Source organism: Haliotis rubra, unplaced genomic scaffold (genome assembly GCF_003918875.1).
Source record: "Haliotis rubra isolate DU_JTF1 unplaced genomic scaffold, ASM391887v1 Scf24, whole genome shotgun sequence".
Taxonomy (NCBI): Eukaryota; Metazoa; Mollusca; class Gastropoda; order Lepetellida; family Haliotidae; genus Haliotis; species Haliotis rubra.
Genome location: NW_025766447.1, coordinates 1,180,698 through 1,205,226, shown reverse-complemented (window position 1 = coordinate 1,205,226; position 24,529 = coordinate 1,180,698). Strand labels below are relative to the sequence as shown.

The 24,529-nt window shown below is 38.6% G+C and overlaps 1 protein-coding gene across 1 annotated transcript; it reads left to right on the top strand.

Annotated features, from left to right (window-relative positions):
- Window positions 1-5,405: 5,405 nt before the first annotated feature.
- On the top strand, window positions 5,406-24,253 carry LOC124278549. The gene is made up of 2 exons (XM_046714277.1): window positions 5,406-5,589; window positions 23,766-24,253. Exon 2 carries the CDS (start codon window positions 23,776-23,778, stop codon window positions 24,157-24,159), a length of 384 nt encoding a protein of 127 aa, XP_046570233.1. The 5' UTR covers window positions 5,406-5,589; window positions 23,766-23,775; the 3' UTR covers window positions 24,160-24,253.
- Window positions 24,254-24,529: the final 276 nt, after the last annotated feature.

The following is a 24,529-nucleotide window of genomic DNA, read 5'->3' as shown; positions in this document are numbered from 1 at the left end:
TTTTTTTTTGCAAAGTATATAATTCTTTTACGATAGTTTTCGTGAATAGGAAAAATACTGGCTTCTGATTGGCCGATCAAAATATTAAAATAGCAATATAATCACCTAATATCCATATTACCGACCTTCACAGAATGATTTTCCGACTCTGCAATATAGTTAAATTATATACAAACACTGACATTTCTCGGGTTTCAAGAAGCTCGTGTTATTTCAGCTTACGTCCATACAAAGCAGTCGTTGGTGGCTCAATCGTCTTATTTGCATTACCTGAGCGGAGTAGCAACCCTCTGTGTAGGCCAGAACCTTTGATTCTGAGTTTTAATCCTGGTTCGCACTGATTATGTTGGCACCGGTGCTTATGGGTATCTGTATGTGGTAAAGTTCGGGACCAATCGGGCTCTACTCCTACATGAACCAGTGATAGTATTGCACTAAAATAGGTAAGCATATATACTCTGTCGTATTTGTTATTTGACGAGCGCAGTGGATACTAGGGGTGATTATCAGCGATTGTTGGCGGCTTGCCATATGACTTGTTGTAAATAAGATACATTGAAACATGTCGTAACAAGCTATATAGAGCAGCCATATGACGTGTTGTACATAAAATACATTGAAACATGTCGTAACAATCTATATCGAACAACCATATGACGTGTTGTAAATAAAATACATTGAAAATGTAGGTAACATGTCGTAACAATCTATATAGAACAACCGTATGATGTGTTGTAAATAAAATACATTGAAACATGTCGTAACAATCTATATAGAACAACCATATGACGTGTTGTAAATAAAATACATTGAAACATGTCGTAACAATCTATATAGAACAACCATATGACGTGTTGTAAATAAAATACATTGAAACATGTCGTAACAATCTATACAGAACAACCATATGACGTGTTGTAAATAAAATACATTGAAACATGTCGTAACAATCTATATATGACGTGTTGTAACATGTCGTAACAATCTATACAGAACAACCATATGACGTGTTGTAAATAAAATACATTGAACCATGTCGTAACAATATAGAACAACCATATGACGTGTTGTATATGAATCTATACAGAACAACCATGTTGTAAATAAAATGTTGTATTTGAAACATGTCGTAACAATCTATACAGAACAACCATATGACGTGTTGTAAATAAAATACATTGAAACATGTCGTAACAATCTATACAGAACAACCATATGACGTGTTGTAAATAAAATACATTGAAAACCATGTCGTAACAATCTATACAGAACAACCATATGACGTGTTGTAAATAAAATACATTGAAACATGTCGTAACAATCTATACAGAACAACATATGACGTGTTGTAAAATGAAATACATTGAAACATGTCGTAACAATCTATACAGAACAACCATATGACGTGTTGTAAATAAAATACATTGAAACATGTCGTAACAATCTATACAGAACAACCATATGACGTTGTTGTAAAATAAAATACATTGAAACACATGTCATGTCGTAACAATCTATATAGAACAACCATATGACGTGTTGTAAATAAAAATACATTGAAACATGTCGTAACAATCTATACAGAACAAACATATGACGTGTTGTAAATAAAATACATTGAAATACATTGAAACATGTCGTAACAATCTATATAGAACAACCATATGACGTGTTGTAAATAAAATACATTGAAACATGTCGTAACAATCTATACAGAACAACCATATGACGTGTTGTAAATAAAATACATTGAAACATGTCGTAACAATCTATACAGAACAACCATATGACGTGTTGTAAATAAAATACATTGAAACATGTCGTAACAATCTACATCTATATAAAACAACCATATGACGTGTTGTAAATAAAATACATTGAAACATGTCGTAACAATCTATACAGAACAACCATATGACGTGTTGTAAATAAAATACATTGAAACATGTCGTAACAATCTATACAGAACAACCATATGACGTGTTGTAAATAAAATACATTGAAACATGTCGTAACAATCTATATAGAACAACCATATGACGTGTTGTAAATAAAATACATTGAAACATGTCGTAACAATCTATAAATACAGAACAACCATATGACGTGTTGTAAATAAAATACATTGAAACATGTCGTAACAATCTATATAGAACAACCATATGACGTGTTGTAAATAAAATACATTGAAACATGTCGTAACAATCTATACAGAACAACCATATGACGTGTTGTAAATGAAATACATTGAAACATGTCGTAACAATCTATATAGAACAACCATATGACGTGTTGTAAATAAAATACATTGAACACATGTCGTAACAATCTATACAGAACAACCATATGACGTGTTGTAAATAAAATACATTGAAACATGTCGTAACAATCTATACAGAACAACCATATGACGTGTTGTAAATAAAATACATTGAAACATGTCGTAACAATCTATACAGAACAACCATATGACGTGTTGTAAATAAAATACATTGAAACATGTCGTAACAATCTATACAGAACAACCATATGACGTGTTGTAAATAAAATACATTGAAACATGTCGTAACAATCTAATAAAACCATATGACGTGTTGTAAATAAAATACATTGAAACATGTCGTAACAATCTATACAGAACAACCATATGACGTGTTGTAAATAAAATACATTGAAAAACATGTCGTAACAATCTATACAGAACAACCATATGACGTGTTGTAAATAAAATACATTGAAACATGTCGTAACAATCTATACAGAACAACCATATGACGTGTTGTAAATAAAATACATTGAAACATGTCGTAACAATCTATATAGAACAACCATATGACGTGTTGTAAATAAAATACATTGAAACATGTCGTAACAATCTATACAGAACAACCATATGACGTGTTGTAAATAAAATACATTGAAACATGTCGTAACAATCTATATAGAACAACCATATGACGTGTTGTAAATAAAATACATTGAAACATGTCGTATCAATCTATACAGAACAACCATATGACGTGTTGTAAATAAAATACATTGAAACATGTCGTAACAATCTATACAGAACAACCATATGACGTGTTGTAAATAAAATACATTGAACAACCATATGACGACGTGTTGTAAATAAAATACATTGAAACATGTCGTAACAATCTATACAGAACAACCATATGACGTGTTGTAAATAAAATACATTGAAACATGTCGTAACAGTCTATATAGAACAACCATATGACGTGTTGTAAATAAAATACATTGAAACATGTCGTAACAATCTACATGTATATAGAACAACCATATGACGTGTTGTAAATAAAATACATTGAAACATGTCGTAACAATCTATACAGAACTACCATATGACGTGTTGCAAAAAAATACATTAAACCATGTCGTAACATCTATATAGAACAACCATATGACGTTTTGAAAATAAAATACATTGAAACATGTCGTAACAATCTATACAGAACAACCATATGACGTGTTGTAAATAAAATACATTGAAACATGTCGTAACATCTATACAAAACAACCATATGACGTGTTGTAAATGAAATACGTTGTGACGTATCGTAACAATCCATAAGATGTGTTTGTACATGTGATTTGACGTACATTAGATATATAGAGAATACTACACTAGGAAGGTCACGAGTTTCGTATAATTCGTCTGTGATGAGACCGAGTGTGGTATTTTATTTATTACCCACGTCTTACATGCATTAAATTGACAAAATAGCGTATTTTTTGTTATTTTTATAGTTTCAAACCGAAACCGGTTTCATAAAGAGGTTGAGGAAGAGTTTTATACTGTAGTACAATATTTGCATGACGTCACACTGTAATGACGTCACTGCCTTGGTAACCGACGTCACGATGCATGTCAGTTGTCATCGCCTCGTACAGCCTCCTACAGTAAACTACTCCGTAGCACCCGGTTTCTTGGTTTGCAGTTGCTTCATTCGGCTAACATCACTGGTGGAATCATTGGGTTTATGTTTTTCGACGGATATGATGTCTCAGTTCGACTCATAATTAAACAGCGACACGGCAACGTTCGCAATGTTTACATTCCCACAATGCATTTAAGTTGTAGAATGAATGAATTCACGTGTTTGTTATGAATGAAAACATAGTTACGTCAGAATGTGACCTAATTGAGAGGTCATCGGTTATCCAATCAAATCGTTAGAATCTCAGATCAAGTCGTTACGACACAGGTCAACGCGATACGACACTCGTGTGACGTACGAGATTAGTATGCAACTACCCATACGTTGACCACGTGGGTAATAAATCCTGATATGTCGTAACAATATATTAAAAAAACAACCATGCTGCGTGTTGTACATTAAAATACGTTGGGACATTTCGTAACAATCTATGTGGAACAACAGTGTGACGTGTTGTGCATTATACATAAAGCTGCCAAGTGACGTGTACTTTAAACAGTCATGCGTCATGTTGAATATTGCAGAGAAGTGCAGGGCATGCTTTACTGTTTTTGCAAATGGTGTCATTACAAAGTGTCTACGCTGTTTGGTCATTTTTGCCTAAACGGAATCTATTTCGCCAGATAACCGTGACTTGGTATTCCCTGGGCTGACTTTGTATATGTATGTCTGGAGCTAGATGTATCTCTCTGTATTCCCTGGGTTGACTTTGTGTATGTATGTCTGGAGCTAGATGTATCTCTCTGTATTCCCTGGGTTGACTTTGTATATGTATGTCTGGAGCTAGATGTATCTCTCTGTATTCCCTGGGCTGACTTTGTATATGTATGTCTGGAGCTAGATGTATCTCTCTGTATTCCCTGGGCTGACTTTGTATATGTATGTCTGGAGCTAGATGTATCTCTCTGCTAGATTTGTATATGTATGTCTGGAGCTAGATGTATCTCTCGCTATTCCCTGGGTTGACTTTGTATATGTATGTCTGGAGCTAGATGTATCTCTCTGTATTCCCTGGGCTGACTTTGTATATGTATGTCTGGAGCTAGATGTATCTCTCGGTATTCCCTGGGCTGACTTTGTATATGTATGTCTGGAGCTAGATGTATCTCTCCGTTTGTCTGACCGTATTATGGTTTCCTGTATGAATGTCTCTGTTTGTTGCTTGTCTCTGACACTTACTCTAGCTTATGATGACATGTTTCCGAAAGTATGTAATTAAAATAATCCACCAAGAAGGATGTTCAAGGAGTAAAGTCCATGAATTATGTCCTCAAAGATTTTGTTGACGCGTTAAGTCTGATCTTCTTTCAAACAAGCTCCTCCGTTGTTGAACGCGTATTAGCATCCGCCTCCAATCACCCCCTCACACATCCTCGACAGCGACTGTGACAGCTAAAGGAAGCTACCCTCCATTTACTTGCGTCGCCAGCAGTTCCGCAGAAAGTTGACCTGAGTGAGTCCCTGGTTCGCCCCCTCTCTGCTCGCTATATAGCAGCTTGGAGAACTGACCAAGAACCTTTCTAGTGCGTGCTCCCGTGATGTGCCCAGTCCGACGGGAAACGGGACTAACTTCATTGTGAGCGTCATTTGACTAACACAGGGGCCGCGCTAACATTAGAGTCCGCAGGTAGGTGTCTACTTTAAATACGTCTCAATTATTCAGTAACTCTTCCCATGCTGAAATCCGCAGGTTACATTGTTTCTAGGGTTTATAGGATTTTATTCTGCTTGTCTTAATGCAAGTATGAAACAGACAAACAGACAGGACAGGAGGAGGAAGAGAATATAGGTATTTATGTATACACTATGCAGATAAGACACCGACGTTCTAAACCAGCGAATTCCGACAGACTATTGAAGACTTGTGTGGGGGTTGAGATTTGTTCCCCCCTTAGCTTTTGGGTAACTGGTAAAGGGCTTCACAAAGGCAAGGCCGATTATTGGGGATTAACTGTGTTTTGACACGAATTATTGGTTCAAAACTTTTTGCCACATACGGGATTGTTCGGTGTAAACTGTTTTGCTAAACACCTAACTATAGATGATTGAGTATAGTGTTGTTATATATCTGATGATTGGATATAGTGTTGTTATAGATCTGATGATTGGATAAAGTGTTGTTATGGATCTGATGATTGAGCATGGTGTTGTTATAGATCTGATGATTGAATATAGTGTTGTTATATATCTGATGATTGAGCATAGTGTTGTTATAGATCTGATGATTAAGCATGGTGTTGTTAATATATCTGATGATTGAACATGGTGTTGTTACATAGCTGATGATTGGATATAGTGTTGTTATAGATCTGATGATTGAGTATAGTGTTGTTATAGATCTGATGATTGAGCGTGGTGTTGTTATATATCTGATGATTGAATATAGTGTTGTTATATATCTGATGATTGAGCATAGTGTTGTTATAGATAAGATGATTGAGCATGGTGTTGTTATATATCTGATGATTGAGCATGGTGTTGTTACATAGCTGATGATTGGATATAGTGTTGTTATAGATCTAATGATTGAGTATAGTGTTGTTATAGATGTGATGATTGAGCATGGTGTTGTTATATATAAGATGATTGGATATAGTGTTGTTATAGATCTGATGATTGGAAAAAGTGTTGGTACATACCTGATGATTGAGTATAGTGTTGTTATATATAAGATGATTTAATATAGTGTTGTTATAGATCTGATGATTGGACATAGTGTTGTTATAGATCTGATGATTGGATATAGTGTTGGTACATACCTGATGATTGAATATAGTGTTGTTATATATCTGATGATTGGACATAGTGTTGTTATAGATCTGATGATTGGACATAGTGTTGTTATAGATCTGATGATTGGACATAGTGTTGTTATAGATCTGATGATTGGACATAGTGTTGTTATAGATCTGATGATTGGATATAGTGTTGTTATATATCTGATGATTGGACATAGTGTTGTTATAGATCTGATGATTGGACATAGTGTTGTTATAGATCTGATGATTGGACATAGTGTTGTTATAGATCTGATGATTGGACATAGTGTTGTTATATATAAGATGATTGGACATAGTGTTGTTATAGATCTGATGATTGGACATAGTGTTGTTATAGATCTGATGATTGGACATAGTGTTGTTATAGATCTGATGATTGAATATAGTGTTGGTATAGATCTGATGATTGAATATAGTGTTGGTACATACCTGATGATTGGACATAGTGTTGTTATAGATCTGATGATTGAATATAGTGTTGTTATATATCTGATGATTGAATATAGTGTTGGTACATACCTGATGATTGAGTATAGTGTTGTAATATATAAGATGATTGAATATAGTGTTGTTATATATCTGATGATTGAATATAGTGTTGTTATAGATCTGATGATTGGACATAGTGTTGTTATAGATCTGATGATTGAATATAGTGTTGTTATATATCTGATGATTGAATATAGTGTTGGTACATACCTGATGATTGAGTATAGTGTTGTTATATATAAGATGATTGAATATAGTGTTGTTATATATCTGATGATTGAATATAGTGTTGGTACATAAGTCGTGACTGAGTGTGGCGTTGTTACATGCCGGAGGATTGAACATATTTGCGTTACTTTCACATACCTGATGATTGATTGTAGTGTTGTTACATAATTCGTGATTGAGTACATACTCGGTGATTGGTAATATGTGTTAAAACGCCACACTTCTACAGCAGACATTTTCTGTAGTTTTCCCTCCCATACTTTTGTTTAATGCGATGTTCTTCACAAGTAACAGTTCCAGACCTTGTGTCACGGATATTGCAATTGCTTCTGTAAACAAGACAATGGTCTATGTTTATAATAAACACGCTAAGTACAGTTATCCGAATTGCGAACTGCGGTTATAACGAACACAAACATTAGTGCTCCCTTTATAACTGTAGGATAAAACAGGAAAGGCAAAATTAAAACATTTGCGATAAAATAAGTGTTAACATAAATATTTATTGGCATGGCATAAACCACCGGTAAAACAGATTAAGTGTTAACATAAATATTTATTGTATGTATAAACGGTATGTTTTACTGTTAAATATACAATCAACATGGATAAATGATGCATCGTTCGATTAGGTCAAGTGAAAAATAATTGACAATTTTGTCAAAGTAATATGTACTAAATAAAATTGTCTGTATTGCACCACAATCATTTTTAACGTCAACGCCACCACTGACAGAGCGTTATTGACTTGGCTGATGTACATTCATCGCACATATCTCGATTACCGTGACCATTTGCACAAAACGATCTTACCGCTAATGCTGGCGTTACCCCTGGACATTAACAAATAGCAATAATACCACGGTAATGTTTTTATACATGTGATCTGATTGTGGACTGAATACGTTGGCTTATCCACATGCATGTATGTAGCGTGCAATATACAACTGAGACGAAATGCCACCTTACTGAAGTAGTGTGTTGCTTTGTTGGACGAGTTGATTGTTCGTGTCCAGTGAACAGGAGAAAGAAATTGGAAATGAAATTGGCCTATTTTCTTCTTCATCCGATCTGAAAATGACGACTGTTTCCGTACCGCAATGAATGTAGCACAGCACATTTCTTTCTCTCTTATTGTGATTCCACCTGTGCAGAGCCACGAGGCCAGAGCAACGACAAATACTTTGCTCAACCGACAGACATGTGGTTTCTGCGATTTGTTCTTGCGGTTAAATTTACAGCCACGCGCTGACTCCTTGGTGTTCTTTCTGTACCGGGCCGGTGGGATAACCTAGTGGTTAAAGCATTCGCTCGTCACGCCGAAGACACGGGTTCGATTTCTCACATGGGTACAATGTGTGAAGCCCATTTCTGGTGTCCCCCGCCGTGTTATTGCTGGAATATTGCTAAAAGCGGCGCAAAACTAAACTCACTCACTCTTTCTACATCAATCAACAACCACAAGACACGAGGGCCCTGTCAGTTGTTCTTCCAGTATTATTACAAATACACTTATACATGGTTTTTGTGCTATATTCTTCCGGTATTGATACAAAAACATATGCACATGTTTCCTGTCCGTTGTTCTTCCTGTATTAGTGAGCCATACAGATTCGTGGTTCCTGTCCGTTGTTCTTCCTGTATTAGTGAGCCATACAGATTCGTGGTTCCTGTCCGTTGTTCTTCCTGTATTAGTGAGCCATACAGATTCGTGGTTCCTGTCCGTTGTTCTTCCAGTATTAGTGAGCCATACAGATTCGTGGTTCCTGTCCGTTGTTCTTCCTGTATAAGTGAGCCATACAGATTCGTGGTGTCCTGTCCGTTGTTCTTCCTGTATAAGTGAGCCATACAGATTCGTGGTTCCGGTCCGTTGTTCTTCCTGTATTAGTAAGCCATACAGATTCGTGGTTCCGGTCCGTTGTTCTTCCTGTATTAGTGAGCCATACAGATTCGTGGTTCCTGTCCGTTGTTCTTCCTGTATTAGTGAGCCATACAGATTCTTGGTTCCTGTCCGTTGTTCTTCCTGTATTAGTGAGCCATACAGATTCGTGGTTCCTGTCCGTTGTTCTTCCTGTATTAGTGAGCCATATAGATTCGTGGTTCCTGTCCGTTGTTCTTCCTGTATTAGTGAGCCATACAGATTCTTGGTTCCTGTCCGTTGTTCTTCCTGTATTAGTGAGCCATACAGATTCGTGGTTCCTGTCCGTTGTTTTTCCAGTATTAGTGAGCCATACAGATTCGTGGTTCCTGTCCGTTGTTCTTCCAGTATTAGTGAGCCATACAGATTCGTGGTTCCTGTCCGTTTTTCTTCCGGTATGTGTTAATGTAATTCATTCTCAGGAAACATTCAGGTAACATTTGCTTTCATTTCTGACAATGTGTCCTGAACCTGTAAAAATAGGTATGTAAGTAAATTATATATATGGTCACCAAGTTTAGTAATGTCCCATGAATACATAAATGAAGTTTTCCTTGTAATAAGGAATAGTTATTTGCGACGTAAAAAAAACCTTGGTTCTTTTCTGAAACTGAAAAACTTCAAGCAAAAACTTTGTTTTATGAGGTTTTGTGAAGCCACAATGTATTTACAACGTCAAAAAGCTTTCTCTGAGTATCAAGAATGTCGTCCGCTGATTGATTACGGTAACTCTTTCAGACAGGGATTTAGTTGATTTGGTGGTGTGTACATGTATATGTACGTACAACATGTATCTTTATCTACCATGCTGGCGGAATGCAAGAACACATTTCATAAAACGCAATACACAGTCGTCTTCCTGTTTCTATCATATCAGTTATATAATTACTGTCGGTAAAGTAGGCAGTAACACTTACAGTAAGCAGTAGCAATTATATAAGCGGCAACAGAAGCAGTAACAGGCAGCTCCTAGCAGTAACATAATCAATAACATAAGCAGTTGCTCACAGTAACGTAGGTAATACCACCACTTGTACCAACAGTTAGTTGCTCACAGTAACGTAGGTAATACCACCACTTGTACCAACAGTAAGTTGCTCACAGTAACGTAGGTAATACCACCACTTGTTCACACAGTAACGTAGGTAATACCACCACTTGTACCAACAGTTAGTTGCTCACAGTAACGTAGGTAATACCACCACTTGTACCAACAGTTAGTTGCTCACAGTAACGTAGGTAATACCACCACTTGTACCAACAGTTAGTTGCTCACAGTAACGTAGGTAATACCACCACTTGTACCAACAGTAAGTTGCTCACAGTAACGTAGGTAATACCACCACTTGTACCAACAGTAAGTTGCTCACAGTAACGTAGGTAATACCACCACTTGTACCAACAGTAAGTTGCTCACAGTAACGTAGGTAATACCACCACTTGTACCAACAGTAAGTTGCTCACAGTAACGTAGGTAATACCACCACTTGTACCAACAGTAAGATGTTGTTATGAGCTCAAACACACTGAAATGACACCATAAGCGTCATTCGTTATCGACTCCATACCTGAGCCTGGGGTGTAGCATGTGTGATGCTGGCATGATGCAACGGTTATCGATTGCTTTGAAACTTAACTCACGGTAACCAAATAATGTAGTGAAAAATACCTTATTTTGTTGTGGATCATACCAAAAGACGACCTGGACTCCTATCTGTGGGAAGACGCAAACTTTTGATACAAAATAACTCATATAATCAAACTAAAGAACGTCAACGCCAAGGAACAGCCAGTGTCGATTATCATCCACCGATTTCACTAGGCGTAAAGGGCAAACGTTTGTCATTCTTTTTATTTGCATTGGTTGCTGAAACTGATAAGCAAGTCCTTAAGAACAATATAAGGTAAGCATCCAACCAAGAACAAAATCACCCACACAAGGCTGTGAAAGAACTGCTCACTGCTTGTTCGAACGGTTGCACATTACAATACGTCATTCCAAGCCACTCGCTCCTGCTAGGACGTTCAACCAGTAAATCAAACCACAAAACATACACTCTCAATTTAATCACTCTTTTAAAGAAAATGTGAGCGCTTAATGTATTCCCAAGAAAAAACAGACACTTTAGGGAATAAAGACGCTCTGAATTGCATTAACCCTCACTGTTCCAAATTTCCATCGACGTATAATAGTTTTTGGTACTGTTCCCCTCCTTATGCCACTTGCCTAATTGATAACCTCAGCTCGGCAAGAACATATCGATCTACTTCATAGCATGATCTTTTAACTGTATCTGAACTGGCGGAGATGTTCGCTTCCAGAGCACGTTGTAAAACCTGAAGCTAGTACTTGTCAACGGGAAGTGCACTTCTGTGTCCAACCTTGTAGCTGCTCTCTAGCTGCTCTGTGCTCCTGTAGTGAAGATATTCCCTGTGCTTGTGTTTACTTCTTCCTGGGTTGTAACTTTCAGGTTATGTGACGTATGTGTGAAGGAAAGTGACAACACGAGAGCGTTCTGAGCTATAGTCGTGGTGTTAAGGTGGGTTTTATACGTTGACGTAACAATCATTCCACGCAAAAGAACGAGTACATTTCGTGAGCAGTGTCACACTATATACTGGATTATGGTGACTGAGTAGGACGATGGGATTTAGACAGACGTTCAACCCGACAAGGGCAATACAGAATGATAACGTATATGATAACATTGAGACATTTCTTCACAGCCAAGACTGGTATTCTTTTGCACTAACGTTCTATACTCTACATGTACAGAAGAAAAAGCTCGAATATGAAAATCATGTATAACAGAGACCAATACAGGCATGGCATTAAGTAATAATGTACACATAAGTATGTACATTATACACTAGTAACTTGAGGTTATTGGGTAACGTGTATGACATAGGGTAATAATGAACAGTGACGTCTAAATACGGCGGTATTAAAACAAGAATATATATATACAGAACCTTCCAGTTATATTCGGACACTTGACGTTACTTCCATAGACTTACATGTTAATTTAGTGTAGCATAAAAAATTTAGCTGGAATCTTGCATATCATCTGAGCATGATTTGGGGAGCAAAGTGAATGAGGGTTTAACACACTGAGCACATGGCGCTGATAAACCTATGACATATTTAAGCCGAAACGAGATTCGAACCAACGATCATATGTTTCTGGTTCGTCTGAGGGAGGCTACTGTATACAGCTAGCAAGCATACAGAGACATTATTTTGCCGAGTTGAGTTAAACATATTTCAAGTGGATTAGATGTTAGGCGACGTGGGTGAAGGTAGAGAACGGACTACGCACGTGCACTCGGATTCTCTGTGATTTAATTTATACGACACGTATACGGAAGAAAATATTCAATTTAGAAAGGTCCAAACAGAATGTATAGGAGGTATAGTTTACTCACCTGTTTTCATACTATAAGCGAAATCCCCCTAATCAAACATTCGTTGTAGTGTCTTTGGAACCCTTTACTATATTTTGGGTATCACGCTGAATGAGACACATTTACAGCTAATTATGAACGGTTTGACAGATAGTCTTTATGTCAGTGTTCAAGAATATATTATATATCATTTACAAGTGTTCCCTGTACTTTCAATGAATTTTATTTTCAGTATACTTAGTTTGCTTTGGAATGATGGATAAAATTAGCCTACACAGAAAGATGACTCAACACGGCAGCAATGCAACGCAATATCCTGATGACATTACATCTGTCAGAGAAAAGAACAATGAGTAGTTCGACTCCAGCTAAACATAAATAGACAATGTTTTAGAGCACCTACATGTTAGACAATACACACGGCGTTACGTGCGGTGTTAGAGTTGTATGTTTTAATCTAACACTGAGATAGATACTAGATGGATAAGATGAGATAAAGTCTTACGATATATACTGAGGGAAACAAATAAGAGAACACCACTTCATGGCAGTGTTTCTCTATTTATTCTCAGATTCTCACCTATAGTGCGATACAAAGCTTGTGAAGAAACCTGGAAAATAATAAAGGAACACTTGTGCTTTCATGTGTTCCCTTATTTATTTCCCTCAGTATATTTAGATTAACGCCAGGGTGATTGTTGGGACATGAGCAGTAATCAGTTGGCCGATCTGGAATCTGTCCACATGACAAACATCCAATACAGACGCCAATATGGATGGTTAATATAGCATCAGAGTTGTCTACCTTTCCTCAATGTGAAAAACTTACTTCCGGCTTGTCCGCCATGTCCACATGTTCAAGTGTTTGCCCTTGCAGCTGTTTGAAAGGATGATGTATGTGCAGTGAACTATGTCGAATGACATATAAACATTACTGGGTTCATCTCCGCTTACCGTTTTCTCTAATCACCTGCTGGTCGTTTTCTCCAATCTCTTGGTGACTCTAATCTCTAATTATCTCGTGATCGTTTTTCTTTAATCTTTAACTCGTGGCTCTTTTTCTAATCACCATGTGGGCGTTTTCTCTATTTACCTTGTGGCCGATTTCTTGGTGGCTATTTTCTCTAATCTCCAGGTGGCCGACTTCCCAAATCACCATGTGGGCGTTTTCTCTATTTACCTTGTGGCCGATTTCTTGGTGGCTATTTTCTCTAATCTCCAGGTGGCCGACTTCCCAAATCACCATGTGGCCGTTTTCTCTATTTACCTTGTGGCCGATTTCTTTGTGGCTATTTTCTCTAATCTCCAGGTGGCCAACTTCTCAAATCACCATGTGGCTGTTTTCTCTATTTACCTTGTGGCCGATTTCTTTGTGGCTATTTTCTCTAATCTCCAGGTGGCCAACTTCTCAAATCACCATGTGGGCGTTTTCTCTAATCACCTCATGGATGTTCTCTTTAATTACGTGGTGGCCGAGTAAACTAAATACTGGTGCCTGTTTTCTGTAATCACTTGGTGACAGTTCTACTAATATCATGGTTGCCGTCTTCCCTAATCGGTGATACCCCAGTTGCCAGACACCCCATTTGTCAGACGTTATCTATTACTTCATTAATACACTTTATGTAAAAGATGAGCTTGCATTACGTTCAGCATATATGTAGTACAACTTAATTATTGAAATATTATTATCATGTTTTTGTACGTGGGTCTATATATAAGGCCTTTTCACGAAATAAACTGATTGAATTGATATTGACTCCAAATTGACAGACAATCGATAGACAGACACTGAACTAGAAGGTTAATTAGGGTAACACCAACGGGTATAATGGAACAGTCCACTGTCTAGTGCATAGATTGGGGTTAGCCTGAAACAGGTTCGTTACTGAGAGGTTTGATTGTGTGTACAAAATGTAAACGGAACTTTGTTGTGTTTAAATTATAATCTGTTTTCTCTTCTCAAAATTGTTTTACTATCAATTACTATCGAATATAAAAACAGGTTTGTCACTGAGAGGTTTGATTGAGTTTATTGATTGAAACATATTTTATTCATTCAAGAAAAGGATTGGGCACAAGTTATCCAATTTAGAAAAGCCCTCTCCCAATAATTACACAATTCATCTTAAAACAATGTGCACAAGTGACATACATGGGCAAGGATATGTACAACAGAAAGTTAACTGAGAAAACGTTTTATAATGACAATTATTATGGATAGACAACTTCTTTTATTCTGTGCAGACGACGTTTCGATATAGATTCTAATGTCGTTGTCAAGCAGAAGTTTTGTTTGAGAGATATAGATATGTACATATTTAAACACATTCTGATTGTCAGTAATTGAGAGGCCTGCATGGCCATGTAAGATAAGATTAATACCAATTGGTATTCTATTTTTAACAATTTTTTCTAAAGATTTCAACAGTTTATGTCTTTGAATAGTTTACATTGGAAGTACTGAAAAACATTCTCAGATACATGGCACATTGACATGATGCGTCATTTTTCACATTTATTCTAAATAAATCATAATTAAGTGTACTCGTCATATATCTTAATCTTGTGTGCAAAACATTTAACTTCTTCATTCTATATAAATAATATTTAGGTGCACGTTTTTCTTTCAAAAAGATTTAAGATTTAAATGATGCAATAGAGTCGCAATTTCTAATAGCTAAAGGAATATCATTCCACATTTTAACTGCTGATGGAATAAAAGATGATGTGCAGTACCTCAGTTTCCTCAATTTCCGAAATGCTCCAATCATTTTAGATGTCTTTTGAACAAAGTTTCCAATATAATGATGCCAACTCCCGTTAGACGAGAAGGTTAAACCCAAATGTTTATGAAAATCAACTGTTTTTATATTGCAGTAATCAAAATTCAAATAAATGTCTTTTCGGCCATCTTTCAAAGTAAATAATATAGCTTCAGTCTTTTCTTGTGTTTTTACTATTCCATTATAAAATGTAGGTAACAGGTAGTAGCTAATCTGTCCACTGAACCGTAAATGTTGTTGTTGCATCTGCGAACTGGCTGTCAGACACTTGACTGAGGGTGCGGAAGACTCACCCCTACAAGAATACTATATCAGTCTGAGCAGTCCTAATCAGCCCACTAACTCTAGTCCCCAGTCCCTAACCTCTTGTTCTTTAGGATCAAGTGACTACCATAACACAGGGTTTGGTTTGAATAATAAGGACATAATCCTTTCAATTGATCTACTCGAATATAAACTGATTTGCACCAGTACTGTATGATTTACCCTGTCTATTGAGTTAACAATAAGTCTGCATAAGTCTCTTGGACGTGGGTGCTGCTCCTCCAGCACGGAAGAGAATATAATAGAGAAACAACAACCGATTGGGCAGGTTGCAGGAACACTTAGAGGGAGGGATGAAGACTCTGATCCATTATCTGGACTTTTAGTGCTGCTAAATATAATTATAAAGTAGTTACCAAAATATATCTGACTTTCAGTGCTTTATTTAGTTAAGTGTCTTAATGTTCATCAAAATGTGCGCCTTATGGTGTAAATATTTCAATAAGATATCCCTATGCCACACTATAAATTTCACCTTATTCTTCCTAAGTGTCTGACTACAGGACTGCCAGTTGGACTAGTACATTATCGTAATGGGCAACAACCTTTGCATTTGTGTTCACTCAACCAGGTTTGTGTATTGGGGTGTCTTACAAATGGGGACACCCCCTAATCATCTTGAGGCCATTTTCTCCAATCATATTTACCTGGTGGCCACGTTCTTCGTTTACCTGGTGGCCGTGTTCTCTAGTTACCGGTTTGCTATTTTCTCGATTTAGCTGGCCGCAGCGTTTTCTCATTATATGGTTTCCGTTTTCTCTGCTTACCTGGAGGCCGTGTTTTTAATGACCTTTTCTCTATATGGGCGTTCGCTATGTTTACCCCGTGGCCATTTTCTCTATTGGTTTTTATATCGAATATTATTCTCCTGCCTTTTCTTCAGTGTGCGAACAGTGACGTATTGTCTTGAGTGAAACCGTACAGAAAAATGGAATATCCGGTTAGAACTGATCTTCAGAAACCCATGCTTGTTGTAAGAGGCGACTAACGGGATCATTGGTCAGGCTCGCCGGATCCCAGTTGGTATCCTGCCATTTGTCAGACACCCCAATAGTCAGACAGGTTAAAACAACAAGCCATCTGGTTGAGTGCACAGCTAATAGGAATGGTCCATAACATAAATAAATAAATAACAAAACAGAACTTTATTACACCCAGGCCGATATATCGTCGGCATATGAGGTACAAATTACAATAAATGATAATATTATGGCGGAATAGTAGTTAGCCGGATGAATTTTCGATTTGCATGATACATTTACAGGATGTACTGAGATTTTTCATTTTTTCTTCCTTTTTCAACTGGTAAATGGTGGCATGAAGTACGAAAATGGAGTAAAGGAAAAACTTTGTTAAATGGTAGGTACATTGGATAATTTTCAAATTCAAATTGAGATTTCAAAAGAGAATATGTGTGACTTTTTGGAGTAATATTCCACCTCTGAGCTCCAGATTTGAATAGCACTCGCTATTAACATACGCATTTCAACATGATCAACAGAAAGTTGGTGGCTACCTAATTCACCATAAAGCATATAAAATGGTGTACTTTTCTTTACAGGTAATAATGTTCTCATAAAACAATCTTTTTAAACTAACATATCCCCAAATTTCACAACCGCATAACAAGATTGGTTTCACCATTGAATCAAAGAGATATAGTTGACATTTATTGATAAGTTTAACATTCGACTTCAGCGTAAAACAAAATACATGGCTTTAGTAGCTTGTTGAAAGAGATTTGATATAGATAATTTAAATGTTTTTTTCAAGCAAAAATAACTCAAATGTACACAATAACAGTTGTCCTTAGGTTCAACTAACTGGTTGAAATATCTAATTGGGACATTCCCATTTGTATATGAGTGTTGCCTTGTTTAATCCCTAGTCCAGCGTCTGACAATTGGGATGTCTAACTAATGGAATGTCAAACTAATGGCGGTAAATCGCAGGATCTCCCAGCTGCGTGGATCAATACTCATAATGTCAATCACTTGTCTGGTCTGGACTCGTTTAGTTACAGACCGCCTTCATATAGAAGGAGGACAAGTTTGATGGACATACAACTGCTATAATATTATCCTGTATTGGCGACGTTTCGACATAGATTCTATATCGTTGTCGTTGCTTGACAACGACATTTATTTAGAATCTATGTCGAAACGTCGCCTATACAGAATAAACAAGTTGTATATCCATAAAAATTGTCCTCATTCTTCATCTCAACTTCTAGAATGCCAGTCAAAGACGCCTTCATATAGCTGGAATATTGCTTAGTGGGGCATTAAACAGACATATTTACCCTTTGAGTTTTGTAATTCAAATTGACTCGTTCTGACATATGTGATAAATCTGTTCAGTGGTATTACAGGAGCCCAATGCAAATATCGCCACATGTATCAGTACATCAATGATGCATATATCAGTAGAAATGATTGTGGCCTTCTACGCTATCAACAACGTCCAGTAGGTCGTGTCTAGTTTATGCCATTCCCGTCATGGCGTCACGTGACCTCGCAGAGACACATCCGGTGTGCGGCACATATCTCTGATGGAGCTTAATGGCATGTTTATCGTGAAACAGACTTACTTGAGCGGCATTCCTTAGCCATTTTGTTTAAGCAGCCTACTTACTGCTTGGTAGGATAGGTTTGGAATCTGCCTGAGGGCGTGTTTCATTGACAGCATGATGAGACTGTGTGCTTCAACTGCACTCAGCCCCGAGCTGAACAGTTCCTCCTGCAGGTGTCCAGACGCCATGTTCTGGGGATGTATTACATAGATGTAGCTAGGCTTACGCATCTTAAAGCGATATCGTCCTTGTAAATGAACTAGACTTACTTTAAATTGGATGGATTTACGCTTGCTGCGAGTCAGGGATAATACGCTGACACTGCAACATTGCAACCAAATATACCCTTGTCTACGCTTAATTCACAATGTTTCGGTATTTAGTACAATATACAGATACCAGTCCGAGTCCGAATTAATTAATTGATTCTGAGGGCCACACCCTTTCAAATAGATTAGGCAGCCTAACCGGAGTCCTCTATGAGTGAGTGAGTGACTTTAGTTTTACGCCGCTTTTAGCAATATTCCAGCAATATCACGGCGGGGGACACCAGAAATGGGCTTCACACATTGTGCCCATGTGGGGAATCGAACCCGTGTTTTCTGCGTGACGAGAGAACGCTTTAACCACTAGAGTACCCCACCGCCCGAGTCCTCTATGAAGGGGATAATATGCTTAAAACCAGGTAACCACTTCTTTATTTTCTTATATCCACGACTTTTTAAGAATCGAAGGGAACTACAAATTACTGACTCTTGTCAGAAGCCGACATAACGGCGATTTGGGCGTGCCATCGTGCCCAAACTCGTGGATCGTTGCTCATATTGGCAATCACACGTTTGTCTGGATCAGGCTCGATTCTTTCCAGGCGGCCGCCATGTAACTTGAGTATTGCTGAGTATTTTGCTCTCGTAATGCCAAGAGCAGTGTAAAGAACAACAATAATGTCCCAGAGTGCCAAGCATCACCCATTCCTACATGGGGGACACGTCACATATGTGGATTAGCATGGTTAGAGCGCCTACTCCCCGACCCCACAGGGGGTGGTGACGGAGGAGTAACTCCCACGTGGCAGGAATATATTACTCACGCACGATTAAACTCTTTGATTTTGCCACATTGCCAATCAAGCTGCCATTTGCAATAATTATTTCCAGCAAGTGTAAAGGCCGTATCAGCTACGCCAAGTTAATCAACATTGTGTTAGATTATTCGTGGTTCGTCAACTCCCTGATTGAAGGAGTATTAAGCTGAACTGTGTTCCATCCCGCCTGCCCTTTCTCCATATAACACTCCCTCCACTGCAACATCTCCATCCCGCGATATTTGTTTACATACACCTCCTCATCCTCCCCATTGCTATATCAAACTCTGTCTCGGTTTTCTTCTGTAGTACACAACGTAAGCCCACTTGACCAGTGACGCAAAACCGCAGTTCCTTGTTAATTGTCCCGTGAATTTTCTACCAATAATCGCAACTGAACACATCGTTCAGTTCCAGGTTTAGATAATGATACTTTCTTTGTCAGCGCCGTGTTCGCCCACAGAGTTCAACTGACGTAATACACGTCGACCCCGTCTCGCGGACTACATGTCCCGATGGAATTGGACATGACGAGCTCACTAAATCACACCCAATCATTAGTTTATGTAAATGAAGCGATGTGCATTAGAGTGTGATGTGATGTGTATTGATTGCTACAACCTCGATGCTTAATTTCATACGCTAAAAACAAAGTGTCCCTTCCCAATCCCTAACTGCTATCGTGGTCTTGAGGACACAGAGAGCGGAACGTGAGTCGGTGGTTCAACCGTCTTGCCTAATTTCCCTGATACAGAGTACCGTATATGGCCGGAGATAAGCCGAATTTTTAGGACAAAAAGCAGTTTGTTGGGCATTGTATTATATCCAGGGATTAAGATTACCGCGTGTATTGTCTCGTAAAGAGAGCCGGTGACTAGCAATCAGCTTGTTACCCTGCCTTTATTGGGCATTAATGGGATAGAAAGGACAGGGGTGTCGGCCCGGGAAAGCGAAATTTCAATATTCCCTATTCCCGGTAAAGCGAAAACCAAAGTTGTGCTAAAAGTGCCGCGAAAGCGAATTGCTATGAAAACATCGGATTACCGTCCTTCGTATTAGCGCGCGACCCCAATACTCCTTCTGTGAGCCTCTTAACTGAGATGAAGTTTCAATTGTTTCAAGTTTCAGCACTTGATTTATGACAAGTTTAAGTATTGGTGTAGGAAAACCCTCCGAGAAAAGAAGTATTGGAGCTGTGTAGTCGCCGGATGCAAAGCGTCAGTGATTACCCAGAATGGATTCCTTCAAGCGGTCTTGCAGGTAAGAAAATATTATCATGAATTATTATAATATTAAATGTATATCCGACTTGACTTAAAATTGTTTGTTGTTTTACTTATTTGACTGTTGTTCCAGACGACCTGCTAAATCAAATACCTTCCTTCGCATCACTCAAGACCATTCTCTACAGACAACGGCACAAGACCATTCCTAGACTCCCTGTCACCCGACGTGAGATTCAGTTTGTGGGACAGTGGACCTTGGCCGAAGCAGGAGAACCCTTCCTCCATCGCATCGACGACAACATCATCATCTTCGCGACAAACAAGAACATCCAGCGCCTGTGTGCACCAGATACAGTGTTTGGCGACGGCACCTTCTCCTCAGCTACCCGGTTGTTCGAGAAGAACAAGATGATGATGATGATGATGATGATGATGATGATGATGAAGGCCACATGTTCCAGTTCGTCTACTGTTTGCTGTCCTGGACTACACTGATCACGTCGCTGACCTGATCCGTCAATGTGACTTACCGGTGAACAGTCTGTGGCTCAAACATTTATTGTTATTTATTTATTTCTACCATGACTACGGTATCAGACGACGACTCACATTTCTTTGTTTTCTTGTTTATTGAGAGTCCTGGGAACGCTAAATTCAGTGTTTACTGTAGCTTGACCTTAAATTGAGGAGGTTTGGTCCAGATTTCGCTTTCCCGGGCCATAACCAGGACAGGTGGGCTAGACTTCATGACTCATTATATTCTTTCTGAGTGGGACTTCCATGTCCAAATGATATGGTATAAGTGCGTACACACGCACGCACACAGGCACACACACCCGCACGCATGCGCGCGCGCGCGCTCTCTCTCTCTCACACACGCTCTCACACATATAATCACACGTCGCTTTGGGAGTGAAATAACATAAAACATGCCGTAAAATGCTACATGTACTTCACATCACCTCGCCTCATCCCACCCCACCTTGCCTCGACTCGCTATACAAACCTCACGACACCACACTCACCTATCTTTTCTCGGCCATCCATCCTATCTTGGACGACTCGTTATCATATTAACAGCAGCCACGATGGAGGACATCGTGCTGAACACTGGCACATGCTAAACCTGTATCTGTCTGAGTTACGACTACATGTTGGTATACCACAGGGAGCTGAGGAGACACTTCAGTTGTTTACCAGGCAGTGGGTTTAATACAGTTTAGTGTATTTTGACAGACAGTACGTACATTAAACTAGGATAACTGTACGGATAACATGATATCTTGTCGTGAAGCCACAAAGCCGTAAGCCGTAAACTGTGATCCTTTCACAATAGCGAAGGCGTTGAGGGAGCACTAGTATGTGAAATATAGCACTTTGGGAGGCAGAAATCAGAGCTAGATCATATATAGGAGGAAAAACGAACAATAGTAATCATTTTAGACTTTCAGAAAATATATTGGAAAAGTCCTTGGGGTATTTCCTACTGATAAGTGAAATAATTCAAACTGCATCTGAAATGTCAAGAATATGGTGGTATGTTTCATACGAATATTACTATGGGAGGCAGGACTCTTCTTGTTAAAATATGGAGCACACTTCAAGCACACGGAGATGTTTCATGATACTGTGTTTTTGTCAGCAATAGTTCAGGATAACAAGAAATACAACCCAATGAGCCGTGTAAGTAAGTTTTGTAAATACATTATAACCAGGGGCATTATAACCAGGGGCATTATAACCAGGGTGCACTGTATGTGACCTAAACCCTGACCACGTGTGTTCGTACAGGCAGTCATATATCGTGTGGTATGGCAGAAGGATATCAGCTATTTAACAGGATTTTGTAGACAGGCAATCCTATGTAGCCCGCCTGATATATACACAACGAACTTAATGAAGCACCCCCTGTATTTTCGTAATGATAGGTTTTCAACACGTACCTAAAACGTCTCGTAATGACCGCAATGGAGAAACATGAGTTTTTCTGACCTGTATGATGCTTTGACTCATTAAAAACCCGACCAAATTGATTAGAATCCATGTTGATTTTATCATGATAATTAATCATTTAAAAAGAACAACACTGATTTTCATACAAAACCATGTTTGAACAGGTAGGGCTCTGGAATGTTTAATGTTGAATTTATTGGTGAATGTGAATATTCAAAATGTCATTTTGCGTGTCTTACACGATTCAAAGTCAATACCGAGTGTAACCTCATATGTGACTGTATAACAGCCAGCACACTCCTCCTCATACCCCCTGTCGGTCTCCAGGTCCTCTGGTGGGGCAGTCTACGCCATTCCTCGTGTAAAGCAGCGTCCAGTTGGGTCAGGTTCTGTACAGGAGGATCCCTTTGTTGCACACGACAACCAGTCATGTCCCACATTATGCTCCAAAGGGTTAAGATCGGGGCTCATTCAATCGTGAGATATGTCAGTGGGTGCTTAAACTAAGTTCTTGTGTATATATGTAGGGTTCTGCAGAAATACGAGCAGTGTACGGCAATGATTGTGGGGTGAGCATGTGTGATGTAGGCCCACTTGATATATGTAGCGTTCTGCAGAAATACGAGCAGTGTACGGCAATGATTGTGCGGGTAAGCATGTGTGATGTCGACCCATCTGATATATGTAGCGTTCTACAGAAATACGAGCAGCGTACGGCAATGATTGTGCATGTGCATTGTCACACTGTCCTACTATTGGTATCCTGACAATAGATGGCTATCAACATAATGTTCATTTAATTAATTATAATTTAACTAGATATAAAACATGTTTTGTGTTTTCGTTCATGCTTTGTTTATCTTTGTGAGTGTGTGCTGTGTATGCTAAAGTGGGTCTTGCATGTGTTTGTTTGTTTGTTGTGGGCGGTAATTAATGTGTAAGCATTGAGTATGCTGTTATTACCAGTATGTTAGATGTGCGTCAAGGCTGTTCGCAGTGTTTTCATCACAAGAGTCAATCACTTGTTTTTCTTCTTAGACAGACTGCAATGGTCGGGTGCCACGTCACTGCGCTACTGTTGCTGGTGGTGTATGCCGTCACGGTACAAGCCTTCTTCTTGGTCCCAGATTCCAGCCACTGGCAACCCAATAAGATGACCTACATCTACGAACAGTTAGAGAGGAAGCGGGAAAAAGCGCAAGACAGGGCAGCGGCGGCGGCAGCAGCAGCAGTAGCAGCGGCAGAGGAGGCTGCAGCAGCACAGGAACTGGCCAGAAAACAACAGTCAGCAGGAGGAAAATCTAGGGTGCTGGCGTTCTACCCATGGAGGGGGAAGCGAAATGGCGACACACCGAGTTCCGTCTATATGACCTTAGGAAGGCAGCATGTTGGCGATACTGAAGATTATTACCGTCCACTTACAGCAGTGTAACGTACAAATATTGACTGGGCAGTGAACCACCACCCGCTTTCGCTCTGAGAACCTTTGTTTTTGTTCAAATGGAAAATAAAATTGTCTGAGGGTATTTCTGAAAATTATACATACAATTGTAGTGAGCAAGTGAGTGAGTATACTTTTACGCCGCTTTTAGCAATATTCGAGCAAAAGTACGGAGAGAGACACCAGAAATCGGCTTCACACATTGTACCCACATGGGGAATCGAATCCGGGTTTTTGACGATTTGAGTTGGTGGTTTTCCCTTCTTGCAGCTATCGGATTAACGTCTTTGACGACATTACTAATCCTGTCCCCATTCTCTCTCTCTCTCTCTCTCTCTCTCTCTCTCTCTCTCTCTCTCTC